The sequence below is a fragment of the Danio rerio genome, chromosome 1 (genome assembly GCF_052040795.2).
Source record: "Danio rerio strain M-AB ecotype USA chromosome 1, GRCz13ab, whole genome shotgun sequence".
Classification (NCBI taxonomy): domain Eukaryota; kingdom Metazoa; phylum Chordata; class Actinopteri; order Cypriniformes; family Danionidae; genus Danio; species Danio rerio.
The window spans coordinates 39,025,815-39,049,184 of NC_141021.1; the positions used below are offsets into that span (position 1 = coordinate 39,025,815).

Below are 23,370 nucleotides of genomic sequence, written 5' to 3' on the forward strand. Positions count from 1 at the left end.
AACACAAGACAGATTTTGTGCTTCTAGTCATAAATAAATAAATAAATAAATATATATATATATATATATATATATATATATATATATATATATATATATATATATATATATATATATATATATATATATATATACACACATATATATATATATATATATATATATATATATATATATATATATATACACACATATATATATATATATACACATATATATATATATATATATATATATATATATATATATATATATATATATATATATATATATATATATATATATATATATAGACATGTATTATGTGCTCTATTGCTCCATTGTTTTAAATGATTTCATAATAGATCATGAAATACAATAAATCAGAAAAAGTTATCATTTATGGCCACACTTCTAGAAATTAACTGCTGAAATGTGAAGCTGTTTTGTAGCAATGCAAAAAAAAAAAAAAAAAAAGAAAGATTAATTTTGCTGTTATTAGTACTTTCAGTGTTATTTATAATTCAATTGTTGTAGTTTGGTCAGATGGCTTGAGTTTTATTATGAATTTAGGCCACATATTATTTTAAGATGTCCTTGTTACAGTGTAACTATTCATTTAACTGAGTAATTGTAATTAAATAATCAATAAAGTTAGGGTCAGGTGTCAGGTCAAAGTTAGGTCTACGGTTACCTGCATGCAGTTAAGCTTATTTAAATGTACAAAATAGAGTACATGGAACATATGTAACAAAGACACCATAAAATAAAGTCTTACCTGAATTTATTATTAATGTGTTGTATTTTGTATTTACTTCGATTTTTGTATACTTTAAACTTTTTTTAATCATTTTAATTGGTTTTTAATATACAAAATAGAATAGTAACTAAACAAAACAATTGAGACACTAACAAATGACAAATGCAGTAAGAAACATTTTAAGTCTTTGAATACTAAAAAACTGGTAAGAAATACTGTCTAGTGCACAAAGTAGAGAAAAATAAATAAATACATAAATAAATAAATATTTAAATAAATAAAAAATAGGGAAGAAAAGGTACTTTAATATTACTTTACTGCTGTTGTTCTTGGTGTGGTCATACATATTTAAGTGCATCTGGAGTGGCCAAAAGCTCAGAGGTCTATAAGAGGCATTACCTTTATTTCTTAAGTAATAAATATATTGTTCTAAGTATACTTTAAGCAATTAATATTTTATTTACATATCATATAGCATCAGTTTGTAGCTACTTTTTTTTAAAGTATCCATTTAGACACCCATTCTATTTTGTAAGTATCAGTTTGCCAGCAGTTTTGTAAAGTTTTTGTGAGTTTTGTCAGATGCAAATATCCCTGCTGATCAAGAAGGTTACGACACGGCGGCAGGGGTTCTGTCAGGGCAAGAGAAGGAAAACGGCAAAGATGGCAAACCTCAGGAGAGGACTGGTAATTCCTCCTGATGCTTCCCGAGCTCAGGCTGACTGTCGACAGTCAGGCAGGCTGTGCCTCAGCAAGCGCTGGTGTTTCCTTTGGGGCCCCCCTCCCGGCCGAGGGGGGAGGTGGAGAATTACAATCCCACCCCGTCAAAGTGCTCTCTCTTAAACACTCACGTACACACAAGTACACACACACACATACAGCAACTCTCTACAGGAAAAGCTGGAGACAGAATGCGCAGCCCCTTCACAGCAGCTTTGGTGCGTCGTGGCGTCCAAATGGGATTCTGCTAGACTTTGATAGTTGGTTAATTACTCATATGATACCACACAGATGTCTGGGGGGCTCTAGCCGAATATTCGTCTCTCACTAACTCACTGACTGACTGACTGACGGGATCCTGGGGAAGGCAGACATTTAAGGAGCGGTAGGTGAAAAACCAGGAGACATTTATAATTCATAAGTGTAGCAGTTTACGTGCCGTTAAGGATCCCTTTAGTGCCTAGCTGATGCTAAACTGAGATGCTACTTGAAGGGCTGTCTACTAAATAGTTCCTTGTGTACCAGGTGGTGGCAGGGACTTTGAACAGGAAACACATCTTGGCTCTGAAGTGTTCCTTTGCTGTCAAGATAATGAAAGGGGGGTTCAGATGATTTCAAACAAGATGAGAGTTGATTAACTTTTCTCACTTGTGATTCTTACGCGGGGCTTAAACAGGCTATATTTGTTATTTGAGGATTCAATTATTGAACTTTTGTTTCGGGGGGAAGAGTTTCAGATCATTCTTTGTGGGTAGAAAGTAGTTTTTTCAATATGGATTTGATGTTTAATTCTCTTTTTAATGTGATAAAATTTATATGGCTGCTATATTCTAAAAAACATGTGACAACATCTGTTACACTCTTAAAAATGTTCTGAACCAGGATTGTTGCAGTGATAGAATAACCATTTTTAGTAAAATTGTTATTTTTTTACTTTTTTGGATATCAATTAATATTGATTAATCTATGTAAATGTAAATTAATAAAAGTACATTTATTAAATGCAACCCTTAAATAATACTAACAGATATGGTGCTCAGCAAATATAACCACAACCTGCACAAATCTATCTTTTAAATTAATATTTCTTTCATAGGAAAATATACAATATTATATTTATGCATACACATTAGATTAGTCAGTACTGAAGCCAAATCTGGAGCTTATCTAACAAAATAACTTACGATAAAAGTCCAAAAACCAGTGCACCCAAATTTATATGTTATAGAAAATATTAAATACACATTTTAAAAAGAGGAAAAATCAAGAGACTCAAAAAATGTACAAATTTTGTTGAAATTTTGTAGGGTATATTTTTATTTTATTTGTATTTTTTGCTTGAATTTAATTGCATTATCTTTAAATTTCTAAATATTTTTGGTGACTAAAATATTATTTTATTAAATATATCTGTTTAATAAATCTGTTTTGTTTAAATGCACCAAAATACATTGCCTATATTCACTGAGAAATGGATAAAAGTATTTATTTTTTTAAATGGGGTGTTCTTTGTTATGTTGAACACTACAACTTGATTTAATAATGTACTTTTAACTCTTTTTAACTTTAAACTCTTTAATTGTCAACTTATTTATACCTTATTTTATAGACCTTAACTTATATTATTGACCTTAAATACAGGTCTGAGTTTTTTAAAAGACACAGAGAAGGGAGAAAAGTTCAAAGGGATATTTCTAGTATCTAATTCTGATATCATTTACTCACCCTGTTCTTTTTCTTTCTTTCTTTCTTTCTTTCTTTCTTTCTTTCTTTCTTTCTTTCTTTCTTTCTTTCTTTCTTTCTTTCTTTCTTTCTTTCTTCCTTCCTTCCTTCCTTCCTTCCTTCCTTCCTTCCTTCCTTCCTTCCTTCCTTCCTTTCTTTCTTTCTTTCTTTCTTTCTTTCTTTCTTTCTTTCTTTCTGTCTTTCTTTCTTTCTTTTTCTTTTTCTATTTTCTTTCTTTCTTTCTTTCTTTCTTTCTTTCTTGTCTTTTTGTTGTTGTTCTGTTAAACACAAAAGTTATTTTGAAGTATGTTAGAAACTTGTTAGCATTGACAACCAAAGTTGGACAAACTAATTCCAACATTCTTTAAAGTATGTTTTCAACAGAGCAAAAATAAATAAATAAATAAATAAATAAGGTCACACTTTATTTTGATGGTCCGTTTATTGAAATCTAAGTTACATTGCATTTACAGTAAAGTCAGAATTATAAGCCCCCCCTAACTTATTAGCCCCCTTGTTTATTTTTTTCCCCGATTTCTGTTTAAAGGAGGGAAGATATTTCAACACATTTCTAACCACAATAGTTTTTGTTTTCATTTCTAATAACTGATTCATTTTATCTTTGCCATAATGACAGTAAATAATATTTGACTAGATGTTTTTCAAGACACTTCTACAGCTTAAAGTGACATTAACAGGCTTAACTAGGATAATTAGGTTAACTAGGCAGGCTAGGGTAATTAGGCAAGTTATTGTATAATGATGGTTTGTTCTGTAGACAGTCGGAAAAAAATTAAAAACTAGCTTAAAGGGGCTAATCATTTTGACCTTAAAATGGTTCATAAAAATTAAAAACTGCTTTTATTCTAGCCGAAATAAAACAAATAAGACTTTCTCCAGAATAAAAAAATATTATCAAACATGCTGTGAAAATTGTGAAAAAGATTTTTGATTTATTTACCAGTAGCCTAAAAGTTCATTGTGAAATTACAACATGCGTCTCTTTTTCACGTTAACTTTAGCAAACTGCAATATGAAATCCACATGCAAACCAGAGCAGGAATGTGTTCTGTAGAAACCAAAGTGATGAAAGTCGAACAACGGGTGCATTTAGAAAAAAAATAGTGACAAATAAAAAAAACAAAAGCTTGGTGCTGTGCCACTAACACCATGCCAGCACTGATGGGTACTTGCCGGGAATGACAGGAAAGGCAACATCTCGTCCCCATAGCATGACAGTAACTCATACTGGCACTCTCCATCTGTGCTCCTCCACTAAATCCCTTTTGAAGTTGTGTTGAAGTTAGCGTTATACTTTTAAGCAATTCTCTTTGATTTGGTTTTAATCCGAGGCCGCATGTCTCTTTATTTTGTGCTGTGACAAACAGAACTCTGACTTGCTTTACAACACAGCATGTTTTGATGTCTCTCCTGTTGTTTCTTATCCCGCAGCTGTGCTAAATAACCCTAATCAGGCTCTTATCACCTCATCTGGAAATCAAAGAGCGGCCAGTGTTCTGCAATGGCCGTTACGACGCTACAATTGTTTCTGCTAATGGCCGTTCTGGCCACTGGTGGATTATGTCTGATAAATGGCACAGAGGAAGCCCAGGATGCTTTATATCCAAACTCTACTACCTCCAAAACCAACGTACTCAAGGGTTTCCAGCCCCCCACAAAAAAAGACGCTTCGGTTTTCAATATGAAGCATCCACCCTGTAGGGATCCCACTTCCATCAAGCTTTATTTTAAGTATATCAACACAATCATTTCCTGCATCGTGTTTGTGGTGGGAATAGTGGGTAATGCCACTTTATTGAAGATTATTTACCAGAATAAGTGTATGAGGAACGGACCCAATGCCCTCATCGCCAGTCTGGCTCTTGGAGACCTCATTTACATCACTATAGACATCCCTATAAATGTCTACAAGGTAGGCACAACTTTATTTCCAATACAAATGATATAGGGATGGTGATACAGACTTCAAAATATATCACATTATTTTCTTGCGATAATGATTTTAATCATGATATAATTCCTAAGTATCCATTATATTTTCAAAACATTTGATCAATTATTAGAATTATATATTATATATATAATACATTTTTCTCAGAAAACATATTTCTAAAGATGCTGTTGACTTGAAATTGTGCATTTTTCTTCCCCTAGACTTCATCAGAGTGTAAAAATCTTGATGGTTCTATGGGTTTCATTTACAATCTGATCTTTATTTTGTATTTACTATTGGATTTAAGTCAGGTGATTGGCTGGGCAATTCTACAGCTTGATTTTCTTTTTCTTAAATCATTTGTGAGTTTCCTTGGCTGTGTTTTCGATCATTGTCTTGCTGAAATGTCCACTCTGGTTTCATCTTGATCGTAATCGACTGAAGCAGCTGATATTAATTAACAATGATGAAGGGCAAAGGGTTACTGAACAACTTCTGTGAGATTTCAGCTGCTGTCTGAGCTTTCTACACCTCGCTTTCTTTGTGTGTTTAATCCTTTTTTTCCTGTGTCATTTCATTTTATTACACATACATTATGTTGTAAGCTAATTAGATTTGTTTTATTTTCATATAAGGATTTATTTGGTTGTCACTAACATCTGGTAGAAAAGTCAACAACACCTTTAGAAATATATTATTCCTGTTTCATTCATACTGGACACTAGAAGGCGCCCTTGTGCATAAACTACACATCTAGATTACTAAATAAAGATGTGTTATTGCTGCTGCAGAACAAAAATGATTAGAAAGGTGACAAAAACATATAAATGGATCAAACATGAGCACAATAAACAAATGCTTGTGGCAATATGTGGATTATTTCTGTTCCACCACTCGTGGGATTTATTCAACTAGGTGAGTCCGGTCTGGAAGGTGCAAGCGCGTCATGTCGATTGTGCAATCAAGCCACGCACCACCAAAATGCCCCTAAAAGGCCACCGTCATTCGGGATCTCCATCAGATCTTCTTGCACAGCCATGCTGGATTCACCTGATTTGTTGACAACAGGGTTGCAGATCTATTCCTTGGCAGTCCGCAAGTCCTTGACTTGGCCTTTTTTCCTTAGCAAAGGAACTTTCCGAAGTCATCTGTTTCTCACTCATTTTGCTGCTTGTGGGTTAATTTTGGGCTTTCAACAAAGTGCAAATTACCACAATAAATAAAATTAAATAAAATAAGCATACCTTAGTGGGAAGGTTCAGAGTCCACATCCGATTCGCTGTCATTGGATACCTGCGTGTCGCCAGATGTTGAGGGATTCATTTTGCGGTACAAATTAGACGGCAACATAGTGCTGGTTTGCTTGAAAGCAGTGCTGCCACCCGAATTTTTAACACACTCCGAGGTGTGCATGAGCCCATTCACAGTCTCTGTAATGAGCCAATTTTGTGACTTTGTTTTGATGAGATTATTTAAAACACGTTCACATAATGTGGAAAAACGAGAACATCAAGGGCAAACTCCCATCTTTCTCACTTTCCTTTTCAGCACAATTTTTTTTTTACTTTATTGCTTAAACGATCGACCTCAACCTGAAAACTATTGACCTAAGCACAGCCTCGTGCAGCAGGAACTTTAACTCGTGGGACAGAGTCATCCTCCACATTGATTGGCTGAGAAGATGTGACAAGATGACAGAGAAAACGTGCCCAACTCCATGTTCTCCTCACAGACAGTAGACAAAAGATGCAGCTAGATCAATAAGTATAGAAGCCCTATGATTACAATGAAATTCTGTTTAAATGCCATAAAACTCTGAAATTATGGTACATTATAGGGTTTTTTTCATTATTAATCGTACAGAGGTCAAAATTATTGTACAAATATGACAATTATCGTACATCTGGCAATGCCAGCGAGAGAATACAGTTTTTTGTTTTTTTTTTCTTTTAAATAAGAGATCATTCAGACTAAGATAATAAATAAAACAGAAAAAAAATTGTGATTTCTTATGTGGCCCAGTACCAATTGATCCACGGAATGGTACTGTCACGTTGGTTGATGACCAATTTAATTTAATTAAATTCATTTTACAATGTAGATTGTGTCAAAGAAGCTTCACATAGAAGATTATACTAAATTGAAACAGTGTCAGTCCAGTTTTCAGTGTTAAATTTCAGATTAGTTCAGTTCAGTGTGGTTTAATTTTTACTGTTGAGAGTTCAAACACTGAAGAGCAAATCTATCGATGTGCTGCTCCACAAGTCCCGAACCATGCAAGCCAGTGGTGACAGCAACGAGTAAAAAAAAAACTTCACCAATTGTCCACTGCTTTCAATCGTCCTAGATATTGTATATTTATTATGAAATGCTAATTGATCTAGCTCTTATACTTGTATTGAATACTATAAAATAGTATCATAGTATGATCCTGATAAGAAATCCTGATACTTCCTGAAATGAAACGCCTGGTCGCAAAACGAAGTAATTTCAAACACTCAACTGAATTTAAAGTAAAAGAATGACAGTAAATCTTTAAAGAGGATCATTAAAGCAAAACTTTAGAGATTTTTTTGGAGTTTCACGTGTGGTGCTGTTATAAATCATGGCACAGACCAACTGTATATTTTATTGATTTACTTATGACAAGTCTGTTTTTTTTTTTTTTCTTAATCAACAATACGATTATTAACAATAAGATATTGCCCATCCCTAGAATGACGTTATGTTGTTCCCAAACCAGGCTGGAATACAAAAGCGAGTACTTAAGGGCAGGAAGGGTGAACAAGCTGGCAGAGGAAGTCGGGAGGGGGTTTAGATGCACGGGACAGGGAAGTACAATTATGTGGTCATCCAGAGTTTATCTCCAGGGCCGTCCTATTACGGTTACTGAGGCTTTTGTGATGAGAGCAGCAGGGATATGGCCTGGTAAAGTAAACATGGGATTGAAGGGCCGTCATCCAAATGAACGGCTCTGTTCTGACTGTTGCTTCATCGCTAGCCAAATATCGCTTGTCGAATTCTCCGCTTGTCAGTGAAGACAGTAACTGACGGTGAACAGAGGCCTCTATTGCTAGCAGATGGGGCAGCGATGGGACAGTGTCTTAATTTAGTCAGATAAGGCTTTAGATAAGGCTTACTTTATTCGGATGCAATGACTTGAATAAGCCACATCAAAAGAACATATTTGAATTTCTGCTAAAAAAAATGAGATAGTTGTCTAGTCTCTTTGTTAATTGGGTGATTAAAACATTTTTGCACTATCTTTTATTATTATTTATGGTGGAATAGAAAGAAAATATATCATAACAAAGATGCTTTAGAATATTTTTAGAATTTGTTGCAAGATGAACATAATTCTCCTAAAATGATTTTACCTCAGGCTTTAAAATTTGTTAAAGCCTGTGTGAAATCAACATTTATATTTGTTTATTTTACTGGCACACATTGTTATTCTTTAGGTCCACATTTAATTCATGCAAGTTAATACACAGATTTTTATTTATTTTTTTGCTAACTTGTAATAAAAGACTAATCATTTGCTTCTGCATTCAGAGTGGTGGTTGACATCAGTTTGCCAGCTTCAGCAACAATATTCTTTACCATGCCACTCTTACCTTTAATTTAGTATGAGGGAATGTGAATGATGCTCAAAAGGAAAGTCCCACCCCCTACCCTATATTCCATTTTAGTTGGAAGTAGATCAACATACTGAAATAAAACTCTCAGCAATTTCTGGTTCATAGGAAATTCATGACAAAATTAAATTTTTAAACAGTAATTTACACACTATTGTGTAGAACAGGGGTGTAAAAGTTAAACTTAGAATTTAAATTAGTGCAAAAATACATGGGCAGCATAGTTGTGCAGTTGGTAGCTCTGTCGCCTCGCAGCAAGAAGGTCAGTGGATTAACCCTTAAGGCTGATTTATACTTCTGCATCAAACGTCGCCGTATGCTACGGTGCTGACGCATAGCCCTTCGCCGTGGCCAGGTGCACTGATGTGCACCTCTCAAAAAATGTAACTACGCGTCGCAACAATGTGTAGCGCAAGCTCTGTGATTGGTCGGCTTGGTAGCGCTGACGAGTCTGGGCGGGACCGAGAGCCCCTGGTGCTAGCGATTGTTTACAAATGTGGAGTCCCGTGAAGGAGCTCCGGATGGATAGTTTTGTTTTGTGTTTACCTCATAGTTAAAGTTGTTGTACGTCCGCCGGTTCCTGCCTCAAAATGAGCGAGTTTGAGCCACTTGTACATCCCGGAAGTGTTCAGGAAAAGCAAAAAAGCAGCGAAGAAATTTGTCACAGAGGAAGATTTACACCTCACTGCCAACTAGCGTTTCGGAAGTGTTAATGCAGACCAACAGAGACAGCGCGCAGAAGTATAAATGCACAGCCACGTGCGTTGCATGCGCCGTGGGTTACGCCGGTCACTTGACGCAGAAGTATAAATCAGGCTTTAGCTGGGTCAAAGTGGGAAAGTGGTGTTAGAGAAGCCAGCAGGGGGCGCTCTTCATGTAGTCTGTGTGAGTCCTAATGCCCCATTAAATGTGAAGGGGACACTATAATGCCAGTGTGTGCCGTCTTTCGGATGAGAATTTAAACCAAGGTCCTGACTCTCTGTGGTCATTGAAAATCCCATGGCACTTCTCGTAAAGAGTAGGGATGTAACCCCGGTGTCCTGGCCAAAGTCCCTCAATTGGCCCTTACCCATCATGGCCTCCTAATCATCCCTATCCACCGAATTGGCTCTATCACTGTCTCTCCATTCCACCAATAGCTGGTGTGTGGTGAGCACACTGGCGCTGTTGTCCTGTGGCTGCCATTGCATCAACCAAATAAATGCTGCACACTGGTGGTGGTGTAAAGAGACCCCCCTTATGATTGTAAAGCGCTTTGGGTGTATGGCCATACACAATAAATGCACTATATAAATGCATTACATTTCTGTGTGAAGTTTGCATGTTCTTCATGTGTTCGCGTGGGTTTTCTTCGGGTGCTCTGATTTCCCCCACAACCCTAAAGACATGCACTATAGGTGAATTGGGTAAGCTAAATTGTCTGTAGTGTATGTGTGTGAATGAGTGTGTGAGTGTTTCCCAGTGTTGGGTTGCAGCTGGAAGGGCATCCACTGCGTAAAACATAAGCTGGATATGTTGGTGGTTCATTCTGCTGTGGGGACCCCAGATTAATAAAAGGACTAAGCCGAAAATAAAATGAATGATAAATACATTATATGCAATTATTTTATTTAATTGTATATGCTAATTTTTTTACATTTTAAGCTGAATCAAATCAAATAACTTTACAAGTATATCTTGTAAATCCTACATTTTTTTACATTTATTTTAATAAATTAAATGCGTATAATGGTGCCTCATTGGTTAGCTCTGTCGCCTCACAGCAAGAGGGTCCCTGGTTCAAGCCCTGTCTTGGCCAGTTGCCATTTCTGTGTCGAGTTTGCATGTTCTGTGCCATAGGTGAATTGGGTAAGCTAAATTGCTCATAGTATATGTGTGTGAATGCGAGAGAGTATGAGTGTTCCCCTTCGGGGGGAACTTCAGCACTATAAGTGGATTTGATTGTAAAATCCACGCATTGGGAGGTTCGGTTCAGAAGCTACTCGTCTGAAAGAGTATTGAACGGGCCAATTAAGAATGAATTGGCAGCGCAAGCCTGCGCAGGTGAGCGGCATAAGCAATCAACTGAGTATATAAGCTCACCTGGCGCAGCAGACGCTATCCTTTTCGCTTCAGAGACTTTCTGATCGAGTCGATGAGGGTTCCTCCTGCTGTGACCAGCGATTCTGAGCGAACGAGAGCATTCTCCCGGTCCAGAGTGTGTACACGCAGTGGCAGACGGTCGAGCTGGGTTTCTCCCTTGCCTGGCGTTCTTTGGGTCCGGTCCTCCAGAGCGGTGCGTATAAAGTTGCAAACTTCACAGAAAGAGCAACACAGTCGTGCAGCACGTCCTTATCAGGACGGCGCTCCGACTGTGCGTTTCTGGATGCGGTGGTTTCCTGTCCTCGGATGATGGGCGCGGGCACTGTGTTACATGTCTGGGGGTCCAGCATGTTAATGCGCTGCTCGCGGGCAGTTCATGTCGTCATCGCGATGCCATGACTGTTGCGCAAGATCGCGGTTAGCCTTTGCAAAAAGGCGAACCACCCCAGTTGTCCCCTGCTCTGCAGCGGGCACTCGGGCAGATCTGAGGGTTTCAGCGAGAGATAATCCGTCGCCCACGGGCCCGCGGACCTCCCGCTCCTCTAAGCGCTCCATCCAAGCTTCGGGCGGAGGAAGCGATCCGTCTAACAGATGGTAGCCCTTACGCCCGATGACACCGGAGACCAGATGTCCACCGCGGCATCGGAGGGTGGGCTTTCATTGTCCGATGATGATCCAGACCCGCTCGCCCCCTTCGGGCTGGTGAGCGCTGTCACTACGGATCCTGAAACGGACATGTTAGCCGTGCTTTCCCGGGCTGCTTCGGCCGTGGGTTGGAGATGGTTTATCCCCCAGCTCCGCGGCCGGACCGACTAGAGGGGCGTTCCCTTCTTCCCGGAGGTGCACAGTAGGCTCACGCGGTCTTGTAAAGCACTTTTTTCTGCTCGTGCTGCGTGTCCCTCCACCCTAACCACTCTTGACGGTGAAACAGCCAGGGGGTATGTGGCGATTCCTCAGGTTGAGTGCGCGATGGCGGTAAATCCGCGCGGCGCCTCTTCTTGGCGGGGTCCGCCTCGTCTCCCATCCAAAGCCTGTAAGTTATCTACCTCCCTCGGAGCTAGAGCTTACATAGCTGCGGGCCAGGCTGCTTCCGCCTTGCATGCGATAGCCACCTACCAGCGCTACCAAGCGCAGGCGCTGGCCGAGCTGCACGAGGGTGGGTCCAACCCAGGCTTACGAGCTTCGCACCGCCGCCGACTTAGCTCTTCGGACTACTGAGTCCGCTGCGTGTGCGTTGGGAAGGACGATGTCCACATTAGTGGTCCAGGAGCGCCACCCCTGGCTGATATGCGCAAAGTCGACAAAGTCCGCTTTCTTGACTTCCCCATATCCCCAGCCAGGTTCGGCGACACTGTCTGTGAATTCACCCAGGAATTCAAGGCGGTGAGAGAGCAGTTGGTGGGTGATGTCTTATCGGCGGTCCGTAGCCCGCTCCGCCCGCCGTGCCATTCATACCTGCTCCTCGCCGAAGGCGCCCGCCTACGAGAGCTGCTCCGCCCCCGCACACGCCTAAGGCGAAGCGAGCGCGTCGGGCACCTCGGAAGCAGGCAGCCCCCCTGCCCAGAACGCCGCTAAGTCCGGCAACGGACCGCGAAGCGCCCCTGGGACAGGCCATCTGGAGAAGAGGGAACTTGCTCTTTCCCCGCTGGAGGGCGGGGCCCCATTTCCAACGGCACTTTTTACTGCCATGAAAACATTATGAAAGGGCACTTTTCACTTCCCCAGATGTGACAGCCCGAAATCTACCAGTCTGGGACGCTATGCTTTCTAGCTTGCAGATTCGGTGCGTTTCGCCAGTGGCTCACGAGCGCTGGGAGGACGGTCTCCTTTCTCCCACCCCTCGAGCCTCCCCTCCGGAGCTCGGGTTTGGAGTGAGAGCAAATATCTCACCTCCAGCTTTTCCGTGGGACCCGCGAGCTTCCCGGATCAGCACACCCACTCCGCGCTGCCCCACTGCTGGTACGTCAGCGATTGTAGCGATGAGTCCATTAGCGAGAGCTCTGCCTGCCTGGTTAGCGCGGGCCAGCTCTTCGCGGTGGCTCATACGCACAATCAGACTCGGCTATGCGATTCAGTTCGCGAAACGGCCCCCCCAAGTCACGGGTGTGTATTCACCAGGGTCAGCCCCCTGTCCGCCCCTGTCTTGCGAGAGGAGATTGCTGTCCTCCTGGCGAAGGATGCAATCGAGCCGCTCCCTCCAGCCGAGATGGAGAGTGGGTTTTACAGCCCACGCTTCATCGTGCCCAAAAAGAGCGGTGGGTCACGGCCAATCCTAGATCTGCGCGTTTTGAACCGCTGCCTGCACAAGCTGCCGTTCAGAATGCTCACGCAGAAGCGCATCCTCCGGTGCGTTCGTCCTCTGGGTTGGTCTGCAGCATTAGACCTGATGGACGCGTATTTCCATGTCTCCACTCTTCCTCGCCACCGACAGTTTCTGCGGTTTGCGTTTGAAGGTCGAGCTTGGCAATACAAAGCCCTCCCCTTCGGGCTCTCTCTGTCTCCGCGGGTCCTCACCAAGCCCGCGGAGGGTGCCTCAGCGCCCCTTCGGCTCGCGGGCATCTGCATACTCAATTTCTTTACGACTGGCTGAATTGCCCTCTCTTTTGATTATGCACAGAGTTGATTATGCACAGAGACAAAGTGCTCTGGCACTTCCACCTGTGGGGGTTTCAGGTCAACCGAGAAAAGAGCAAACTCGCCCCCGTGCAGAGGATCTCTTCTCTCGGGCTGGAGCTGGACTCGGTCACCATGGCAGCGCGCCTCTCCGGAGAGCGCGCTCAGCTGATGCTGTACTGTCTGAGAGAGCTCGACAGTAAAATAGTGGTCCCACTGAAACAATTTCAGAGGCTCCTGGGGCATATGGCATCCGCAGCCGCTTCATGCCGCTCGGATTATTCTATATGAGACCACTTCAGCACTGGCTTCACGATCGAGTCCCCAGACGCGCATGGCACGCGCGCGCACACCGAGTCTCTGTTACTGCGCTGTGTCGCCGCGCCCTCAGCCCTTGGAGCGACCCCTCGTTCCTACAGGCCTGGGTGTCTCTAGAACAGGCGTCCAGTCTTGTTGTCGTTTCAGCAGACGCTTCCAACACGGGCTGGGGGGCTGTGCGTTGCGGGCATGCGGCTGCGGACCTGTGGAAAGGTACCCAGTTGCATTGGCATATCGCCTGGAGCTGTTGGCAGTGTTCCCCGCTCTCCACCGTTTTTTTCCGGTGTTGGAGCGGCAACACGTGCTGGTCAGGACGGACAGTACGGCGGCGGTGGCGTATATCAGCCGTATAGGGGGTATGCGCTCTCGCCGCATGTCTCAGCTCGCCCGCCGTCTGCTCCTCTGGAGTCATCCGCGGCTGAAATCGCTGCACGCCATTCATATTCAGGCAAGCTCAACCGTGCAGCCGATGCGCTCTCACGGCAGCCTTGCGTCCTGGAGAATGGAGACTCCACCCCGAGTCTGTTCAGCTGATATGGGCGCGATTCGGGGAAGCCCAGATCGATCTGTTGCTTCCCCCGAGATCGCTCATTGCCAGTTGTTCTTTCCCTGACCGAGTGCTCTCGGCACGGATGCACTGGCTTACAGCTGGCCTCGGGGCACGCGCAATACGCGTTTCCCCCAGTGAGCCTGCTCGCGCAGTTACTGTGCAAGGTCAGGGAGGACGAGGAACAGGTTGCTGGTTGCGCCCCTCTGGCTCAACCGGACCTGGATGTCAGAGCTCTCCCTCGCGATAGCCCTCCCCTGGCAGTCCCTTCGAGAGAGCACCTACTCTCTCAGGGACAGGGCACCACCTGGCACCCTCGCCGATCTTTGAAGAGATTTTTAGACGCGAGGAAGACTTAGGTAACCTCCGATTGCGGTGGCTAATACCGTCACTCGGGCTAGAGCCCCCTCCCCGAGCGCGCCTATGCCCTGACGTGGAGTCTATTCACTGAATGGTGTGTCTCTCGCTGAGAAGACCCCCGTAATTTGCCAGATCAGCGTTGTGCTTTCTTTACGCCGAGAGAAGTTGGAGAGCAGGCTGTCGCCCTCCACACTCAAGGTTACGTGGCTGCCATCTCCGCTCTCATAACGCGGTGGCTGGCAGCACCGTGGGAACGCATAACCTCATCATCCGGTTCCTCAGGGGCGTTAAGCGAATTAATCCACCCCGCCCCCTCTCATGCCCTCTTAGGATCTCGCCCTCGCTACACAAGCCGCGTCAGATCCCTTCGATCCTCGACTCAGTATTTTCTGTCCCTGAAGACAGCTCTGCTGGTCGCGTTGATATCGATTAGAGGGTCGGGGACCCGGAGGCATTTTTCGGTCAGTGACTCGTGCCTGTAATTGGGCTGGCTTCTCTCACGTATGAGACCCCGCCCGCGATATGTGCCCAAGGTTCCTACCACTCCGTTTTAATACGAGGTAGTGAGCCTGCAAGCGCTGCCCTCGGAGGAGGCAGACCCAGCCCTTATTTATTGTCCAGTTCGCGTTTTGCGTATTATCCGGACCGCACTCAGAGTTTAGATCATCTGAGCAGCTCTTCGTCTGTTATAGCGGTCGGCAGCAGGGAAGTGCCGTACCGAAATAAGTTCCCACTAGATTGTGGATGCCTTTCTTTCACTATCAGAGCCGAGATGAGCCGCGTCCCCCGAGAGCGCGTGCGCACTCCACTCGGAGCTTCGCATCCTCTCGAGCGCGCGCACGCGGCGCCCCTCTAACAGACATCTGTAGAGCTGCGGGCTGGGTGACACCCAACACATTTGCAAGGTTTTACAATCTGCGAGTGGAGCCGGTTTCCTCAAGGGTATTAGGTAACCCTTGGTGATTGAGGAAACAATTCGGTAGGGTGTTGAAACACGCTTGCTGCGCCATTTTCCCTAACACGGAGATACGTGCGCCTTTTTATCTGTCAGTAAAGTTCCCCGTCAGGTGAGCCCTGCAGATTCCTCCGTGGCCCCCAGCACTGACTCAGCGGAGGAGTCACTTGCTGGCCCACTACGTTGTAGGTCTGCCCGCTGGTCAGCCCGCGTTTTGGGTAAAGGTGCCTGCTATGCGTGGTCCCCACTAGGCGATCCCATATGCTTATTCAGCCACGGTTAAGTCCCCCCCCCCTGGGCGGACCCGTGTCTTCCCTCCCCGCTAACCACTCTTTTGCTATGCGTACTCCCCCTTTTTAGGGCTAGTCCATATGTAAATTCTGCCATCTATCCCCCCTTGGGTAACGGATGGCCTCCGCAGCGTCCTCCCTATCGGGATTGCACGCTTCCCAACGTACTGTCGTATTTTCCTAGAATTATCTAGATGCTCACGACTTCCCAAAAAATATATATTAAATCCGTAAAACTTCTGTTGAAGTAGGATAAATTAGGGCCAGGGACACGTTGGAGGACCGCGCCCCCCATGATGTGGGTGCGTCACGCTTGCTTGACTATCTCCTCATCGGGGGTGTTGGTAAGGTGCAGTCATTATGGCGCTTTCAATGGGCTCCCAATGCGTGGATTTTACAATCAAATCCACTTATAGTGCTGAAGTTCCCCCCGAAGGGGAACGTTCGAGGTTACTAAAGTAACCCTTCGTTCCCCGAGGAGGGGAACGGAAGCACTATACTCCGTCGCCATAATGACTGTCCCTTAGCTGTTGAAAGTCTCTTCAGCTTAAAAAGGATAGCGTCTGCTGCGCCAGGTGAGCTTATATACTCAGTTGATTGCTTATGCCGCTCACCTGCGCAGGCTTGCGCTGCCAATTCATTCTTAATTGGCCCGTTCAATACTCTTTCAGACGAGTAGCTTCTGAACCGAACCTCCCAATGCGTGGATTTTACAATCAAATCCACTTATAGTGCTTCCGTTCCCCTCCTCGGGGAACGAAGGGTTACTTTAGTAACCTCGAACGTTTCCCAGTATTGGGTTGTGGTTGGAAGAAGGGCATCCGCTGTGTAAAACATTGGCTGGAACAGTAGGTGGTTGATTCCGCTGTAGTAACCCTTGATAAATAAGGGACTAAGTTGAAGGAAAATAAATGAATGCATATTAAAAACTTTGTAATAATGATTTACTAATTATATATATAAATATATATATATGTAAATTATATTTTTCACTTGATTAATTTACCATTTTCTGAAATCAAATACTTGTTTGTAAGAAAACAACATTGTTTTCTTAATCATTAAACAAGCAGATACACAATTCTAAAATCAGTTTTAATCTGCTTTCCTTCTAAATTGTCAGGGACTCTAATTTGTCTTGGATTAAAATTTTTAATTTACAATGTTAAAAGACTCTAAAATTATGTGTCAATCAGTAAACTACAGACCCTTCAAAATGTATAAAGTCTTATCTTATCTTATTTAAATTTCATATCAAGGGACTTTTCGACAGGATATTGGGTGGAGATGTTTTACAAACATACTCTTCAGCATTGTTAATGAAGATCAGAGATCTTAAGTGCTTCTCTGTTAAGATGAAAGGTTAAAGTTCATATGAAAAAAAACAACATCAATGTTTTAAAAAGGAAACGTGGCATTTATTATGGCTTATTTTGTGACGCACAGACTTGTATGCACTCCAGACCACTGACTTCCAATATACATCAAATCCACACAGAAACACACTCCTCCAGCTGTGCCACTGATTAAACTCTGCACTTCACACACAAACAGGGTCAGGATACACCCGTGAAGAGTTTCCTCTCCAAACCTGAGCAAAATCCACATACTTTTCCTGTTTAACAAAAGACGAGGCCCTTTGCAGAGAGAACCTTGTCAAGACCACTTGAATGATAAGACTTTGCTGAAGTTCAATCCCCTCATAATATATTTTGATGCAAAATGCCATTACAAAAAAAAGGTACACTTAAAAATAAATAAATGAATAAATAAAAGTGTAAAACGAGAGATAGGAGACTTTTTTAAACATTAATCAGTCCTCCAAGGTGAAAATACCAAACACAAAGCACAATGACCAAAGAAAACTATACAAGCAGCCTTTGTAACTGTTTCATCAAGACAAGATGTGTGCCCCCAAGGCCAAGGACAGAGTCGAAGCAAAAGAAAAAACAAATCTGCTTCGTATTTAAGTCAAACTCTTCAGACCCAAGCAAATACCAGAAATCTAGACTAGCCTCAATTATGGGTAAACTTATACAGTACTACCGGTCAAATGTTTGGCATCAGTAGCTTTTCAATTGTCAACAAGGATGCATGTATCTGATAAAAAATAAATAATAAAACACTAAAACTGTATTGGAATATTATTGCAGTTTAAAATAACTATTTGAATGTAGTTTAAACACTTATTTATTTGACTTTTTACAGTATTTTAGATAAAGCAAGTCTATGATATAATTAATTAAAAAACAACATAAAAATCTTTCTGTTACCAAACTTTTGACTGCATGGGACGATAACTGGTTTCAAGGTTTACTGCTGTTTGAAAAAAGGTTTTAAAACCGTAAACAAATTAGTTTTACCGTTCCAATGTTATATGTACATTTTTTAGGTGTTTTATTTTGTAGGTTTTGTTTTTTAGGATAACATAATTTCCAAAAGCATTTTATTTATTTAGCTGGATATCTTTTACAGCTCCAAAATATTTTAAATGTTTCCCAAAATAAAACTGTGTTCAAAGCTTGTAAAAAAAAGGGGGGGAAAAGTTTTTGTTTCTTACTCAAAAAACTTATTTTAGAGCAGTGATCACAATACTGTTATACTGTAAAATCGTGATATTATCATCCAAGGTTATCATATAATCAGAATCTTATACCGACCCATGCCTAGATTCAAATAGTGGTTTATTAATTCTTCATCCAAACCTCCATGACTTAACTGTAGCATATTATTGTGTTTTTCAAGTTTTCATTCATGTCTTTGTATTTTCTTTGCAGCTGCTGGTCACAAAGTGGCCATTTGATGACAGCTCCTTTGGACTCTTCCTGTGCAAACTTGTGCCATTCCTCCAGAAAGCGTCTGTTGGGATTACAGTGCTCAATCTATGTGCTTTGAGTGTGGACAGGTAAATGACAGCTTCAGCTTTTTCTTATTAAAGCATGCATATGTGGTTCTAAAGTGCTGGATAATTATGTGCATAAACCAAAACACTGGTTCTTGATGCACATATTTCAAATCTGAAACAGGTGTGTTTAAAGAGGGACACCTGAAGTGTTGAGGGGAACACAGGAACTAACACCACAGAGTTGGTAAAAAAAAAATAATAATAATAATAATAAAAAATCAATACATGCTGTTTATTTTTTTGAACACGTCAATATTTTTCTCAAAAATCATATTCTAATGATGCTGTTGACTTGAAATTTTCCCCAGATGTAGGTAAAAACAAACAAAAAAAAATCCATATATGCAAAGAAACAAATCAAATTAGTTTACGAATTAAGTTATGCATAATGAAATGAATGCAGGAAAAAGTATTGAACACATGAAAAAAGGAAGGTGTAGAAAGACAGTGAAAGTCCAGATTGCAGCTGAAATTTTTAGTAGTTTTTCAGCAACTCTCTGTCCTTCGTTATTGTAAATGCATTTAAATTATTTTTAGAAGCTACTTCCTAATTATTTTGGTTCCTATATTGCTAAACCTTTATTAAACATGCTTGTTTTTGACACCGAATAAGATAAAAATTTATTTAAAAAGCATAGACTTTTTATCTCACAATTCTGCAATTTTGTTTTTGTTGCTTTTATTTATTATGAATGTTGTACTCATACAGGGGTCCGTTCTTCGTACCTCGCTTAAATGATCTAAGATTATTTGGCAGATCCCAGATCTTTTAATCTTGATAACTGATCTCTCGCTAATTTGGTTCTTCAAACGAGTTCGCGAATCAGATTAGAATGTCTGGATAAACTGATCTGAGATCGCTGCGTGTGTTGTGAAGGACAGATCTCTCGATCCTCGAAATCATGATCAGCAAAAAAACGATTGGCTGACGGCACAGCAGCGTAATGACATCATCTGATTAATATTCAATTATCCATATAAGCAAAATTACATCAAATTAGCAGTAAACGGCTTGTTAAATATGACACGCAATAACCTTCCACATTTGTTGTGAGCTGCAGGCTTTACACTTTCATGTGTCAAGAGTATTCATCATGTATTTCAATACAAATCAGTTTATTTAGTTCCACATTTAGAAAATATTTTCTTTATTATAGTAGCTGTTTTTTAATCTGTGTAAAGAATAACTGGTTGTTTACAAAAGCATTTTGATATTGGTAAAGGCGTCTGCAACTTTTGTGAAGCATCAAATCACTGGCATATTAACTATCAAAACATGTTTATGACTGCATAAATGTATTATTGCTTTAAAAGAAAAAAGTCACATATTGTGCATTTCTATCATACACAATTTGTACTAAAGCGATCTAAAACGTTCATATCAATAAGTTTTCTCTGTGCTAAACCAGGTGGCAGTCTTTGTACTTTCATTTCGAGGGTGCAGATTGCATACGTTTTATTAATATGTATAACTTTATTTATTTTATTAATGACTATAACTTTATATATATAGTTAAAAAAATATGTACCATTTTCCCAAGTGTATATAACTACTACTGTAAGAAAATATCAGAATTCGGAACATACTTTCTGTATTATCTTTGCTTGAACTGAGCCGATCTAATCCTGTTTATATGAATTGAACCTGCTCCCTATCAGGTTTGACCTAGCAGAACTGTTGCCATGACAACAACTCTCAGATCAGCTTTGAAGAACGAAACGATCCTGGATCATGTCCAATCGTCAATATCCAAATCCAGCTAACTGAGTAATCCACGTACAAAGAACAGACCCCAGACCCCAGGCTTCACAAATACAAACAAACAAACAAACAAACAAACAAACAAATAAAAATAAAAAGTTATAAAGTTAATTTAAAAATAACAACAAAACTAACCAACTACATACACAAATACAAAAACAAGGATTTTTTTGGCTTTTCAAAGTCTTGCTGCTTTAAAGCTAATTTCCAAAATATTTGGTGATTTTTATTCATGTTCAGACCCTCTGACCGTTTTTTCTTCTGATGAAACTTAACATCACCTAATAAAATTAAGCTTCTAACCTTTATGTAAAAAAACACCTTTCTCTAATTTCACCTTTAAACTTGAGGTCACAGTGAGGTTTCTCAGGGTCAGGAACAGACAAAGGTCAAATGCTGTGTTTATGGTTTCAGGCCTCTGAGCGTTATAATCTTTCACTCCTTGTGCTCATATAACTTTTTTTCTGATTTAATCATAAAACAGAATTAAAAATCACAATCTTTCACAATATTCTAATTCCACATTTTAAAATATGAATTAATCTTGATACCATAACCAACATATTTATACTTTTAATTTTTAGATTTCATGAAATAATGAAAAACAAATGTGTATTATAAATTACATGTAAATGTATTTTCTTCCTTTATCAACTAAAACAACAATATAGGCAGTTTAGATGATTATATACAAATATATAGTTCAATTCTTATTTTCCCCAGTGTATATTTAGGACTTTTGTATAAAAAAGAGACATGTGTAATCTCTGTATCATCTTGATCAGGGTGGTTCTCAGGAAATGTGAATGCATTTGCTGACGGTTTCAGGGAAAAGGCGGGACGTGGGCTTGTCAAGTTCTCAACCACTTCCTTCAAGTTTATAAGGTCACATCTAATGGGCACCTCTCATTACAAAGCATTTTCCCCATCAGGAGCCTGAAGGCACCTGCCCACCTCAGTCTAATCACTACCATAAAGAAGAACACCGAACAGCAAGTATCTTGTTGTGCAGTTGTAAAATACTTTAAATAGTTTTTGCAAATACTACTGTTTATTGTAAGCCAAAACCTCTAAACAAATACAAAACACAACACCATAAAATGTAAATAGTTAAATTTTAAAAATACATTTTGAATACAAGTTGAATCAAATTAACTTTATAAGTCTTAACTTGCTTCAATTAAACACTTAAAAATAATTTTTAAACTTGATTAACAGGTTAAAATATGTCGAAGTGACTTCATTTGCATGACTTTTATGCGTTTTCACAGCGTAGAACTCACTGACTTACGTACCATTTTATATTGAATGCACTGTAAAAAGTGATAACTTAAAAAAGTGAGTAAACTCATTGTAGGCTGGAACTGTTTAATTTAACCTTGTTTTTATAATGTGCACATAATTCGTTATACTTAATAACTTTGAAGCAATGAATGTACTCGCTTTTTTAAGCAAAACCATCGAATGGTTCTAAATCGGTTTTTTTTAAATAAACTCAACAAATCACTTTTTACAGTGTATTTTTTTTGTCTTTTTGAGGTTTGAAAACTCTGCCTTGAACGTCTGTCACAATTTAGTCAATTATCACATCGATATTTTGTCAAAACATATTGACCTTGCAACACTTTGTAGTTATCAGAAACAATTCTATGCAGCCACCACTGTAATCAGTACATTCCTTTATTTATTCATTTTCTTTTTGGCTCAGTCCCTTTATTAATTAGGGGTTGCCACAGCATGAATGAACCGGTAACTTATCCAGCATATGTTTTATGCAGCAGATACCCTTCTAGTTGCAACCCAACACTTGGAAACACCCATACACTCTTGCATAAATACACTACAGCCAATTTAGCTTATTCAATTCACCTATAGCACATGTCTTTGGACTGTGGGGGAAACCGGAGCACCAGTAAGAAACCGGGTTCTCCCTGAACACGGAGAGAACATGCAAATTCCACACAGAAATGCCAACTGCTAATTTACTATCAAAAAAATGGGTTGTTGGGTGACGGGTCAAAAATAAACAAACCAAACCACACTTTTTAACCAACTCAAATTTGTGTATATTTAACCCAACACTGGTTCAGAAACCTATCCAGAAATTCAAAATACTGTAGAGAATATTCTCTTAACTTCTTGTTGAAATAAAAATAAATCTTGTAATAGCATAAAACATCCCTATTATTAATAAAAGCATCCCTATGATACATTTCAATTCAAAGTAAAATTCTTTACAGACCTGAATGACGTACAAAAGTATCTATATTGCATGTTATATTTGATTGTTACAGTCATTCGTGGCATGAAATACTCAATTTTTATGAAATACTTTTAATTTTCATGCTATACCAATGTTAAAATGTACACATAAGAAAATTCAGGTTACTACAGTAATATAGTAATACAGTGCATGGAAATGTTTACAGTATGTCTGATAATATTTTTTTCTTCTGGAGAAAGTCTTATTTGTTTTATTTCAGCTAGAATAAATGCAGGTTTTATTTTTATTTTTTTTTAACCATTTTAAAGTCTAAATCATTACCCCCTTTAAGCTTTTTTTTTCCTGATTGTGTACAAAACAAACCATCGTCATACAATAACTGGCCTAATTACCCTAACCTGCCGAGTTAATCTAATTAATCTAGTTAAGCCTTTAAATGTCACTTTAAGCTGTACAGAAGTGTTTTGAAAAATATCTAGTCAAATATTATTTACTGTCATCATGGCAAAGAAAAAATAAATCAGTTATTAGAAATGAGTTA

At 40.2% G+C, this 23,370-nt stretch overlaps 1 protein-coding gene across 1 annotated transcript in view; it reads left to right on the forward strand.

The window, feature by feature from the left end:
• The first annotated feature begins 1,608 nt into the window (after positions 1-1,608).
• The window catches only part of ednraa (endothelin receptor type Aa), a 37,720-nt gene continuing 15,958 nt past the window's right edge, over positions 1,609-23,370 (forward strand). The window contains 3 exon segments of the mRNA NM_001099445.3: positions 1,609-1,844; positions 4,634-5,114; positions 18,716-18,843. Coding sequence (NP_001092915.2) covers positions 4,704-5,114; positions 18,716-18,843 — 539 coding nt within the window. The 5' untranslated portion in view covers positions 1,609-1,844; positions 4,634-4,703.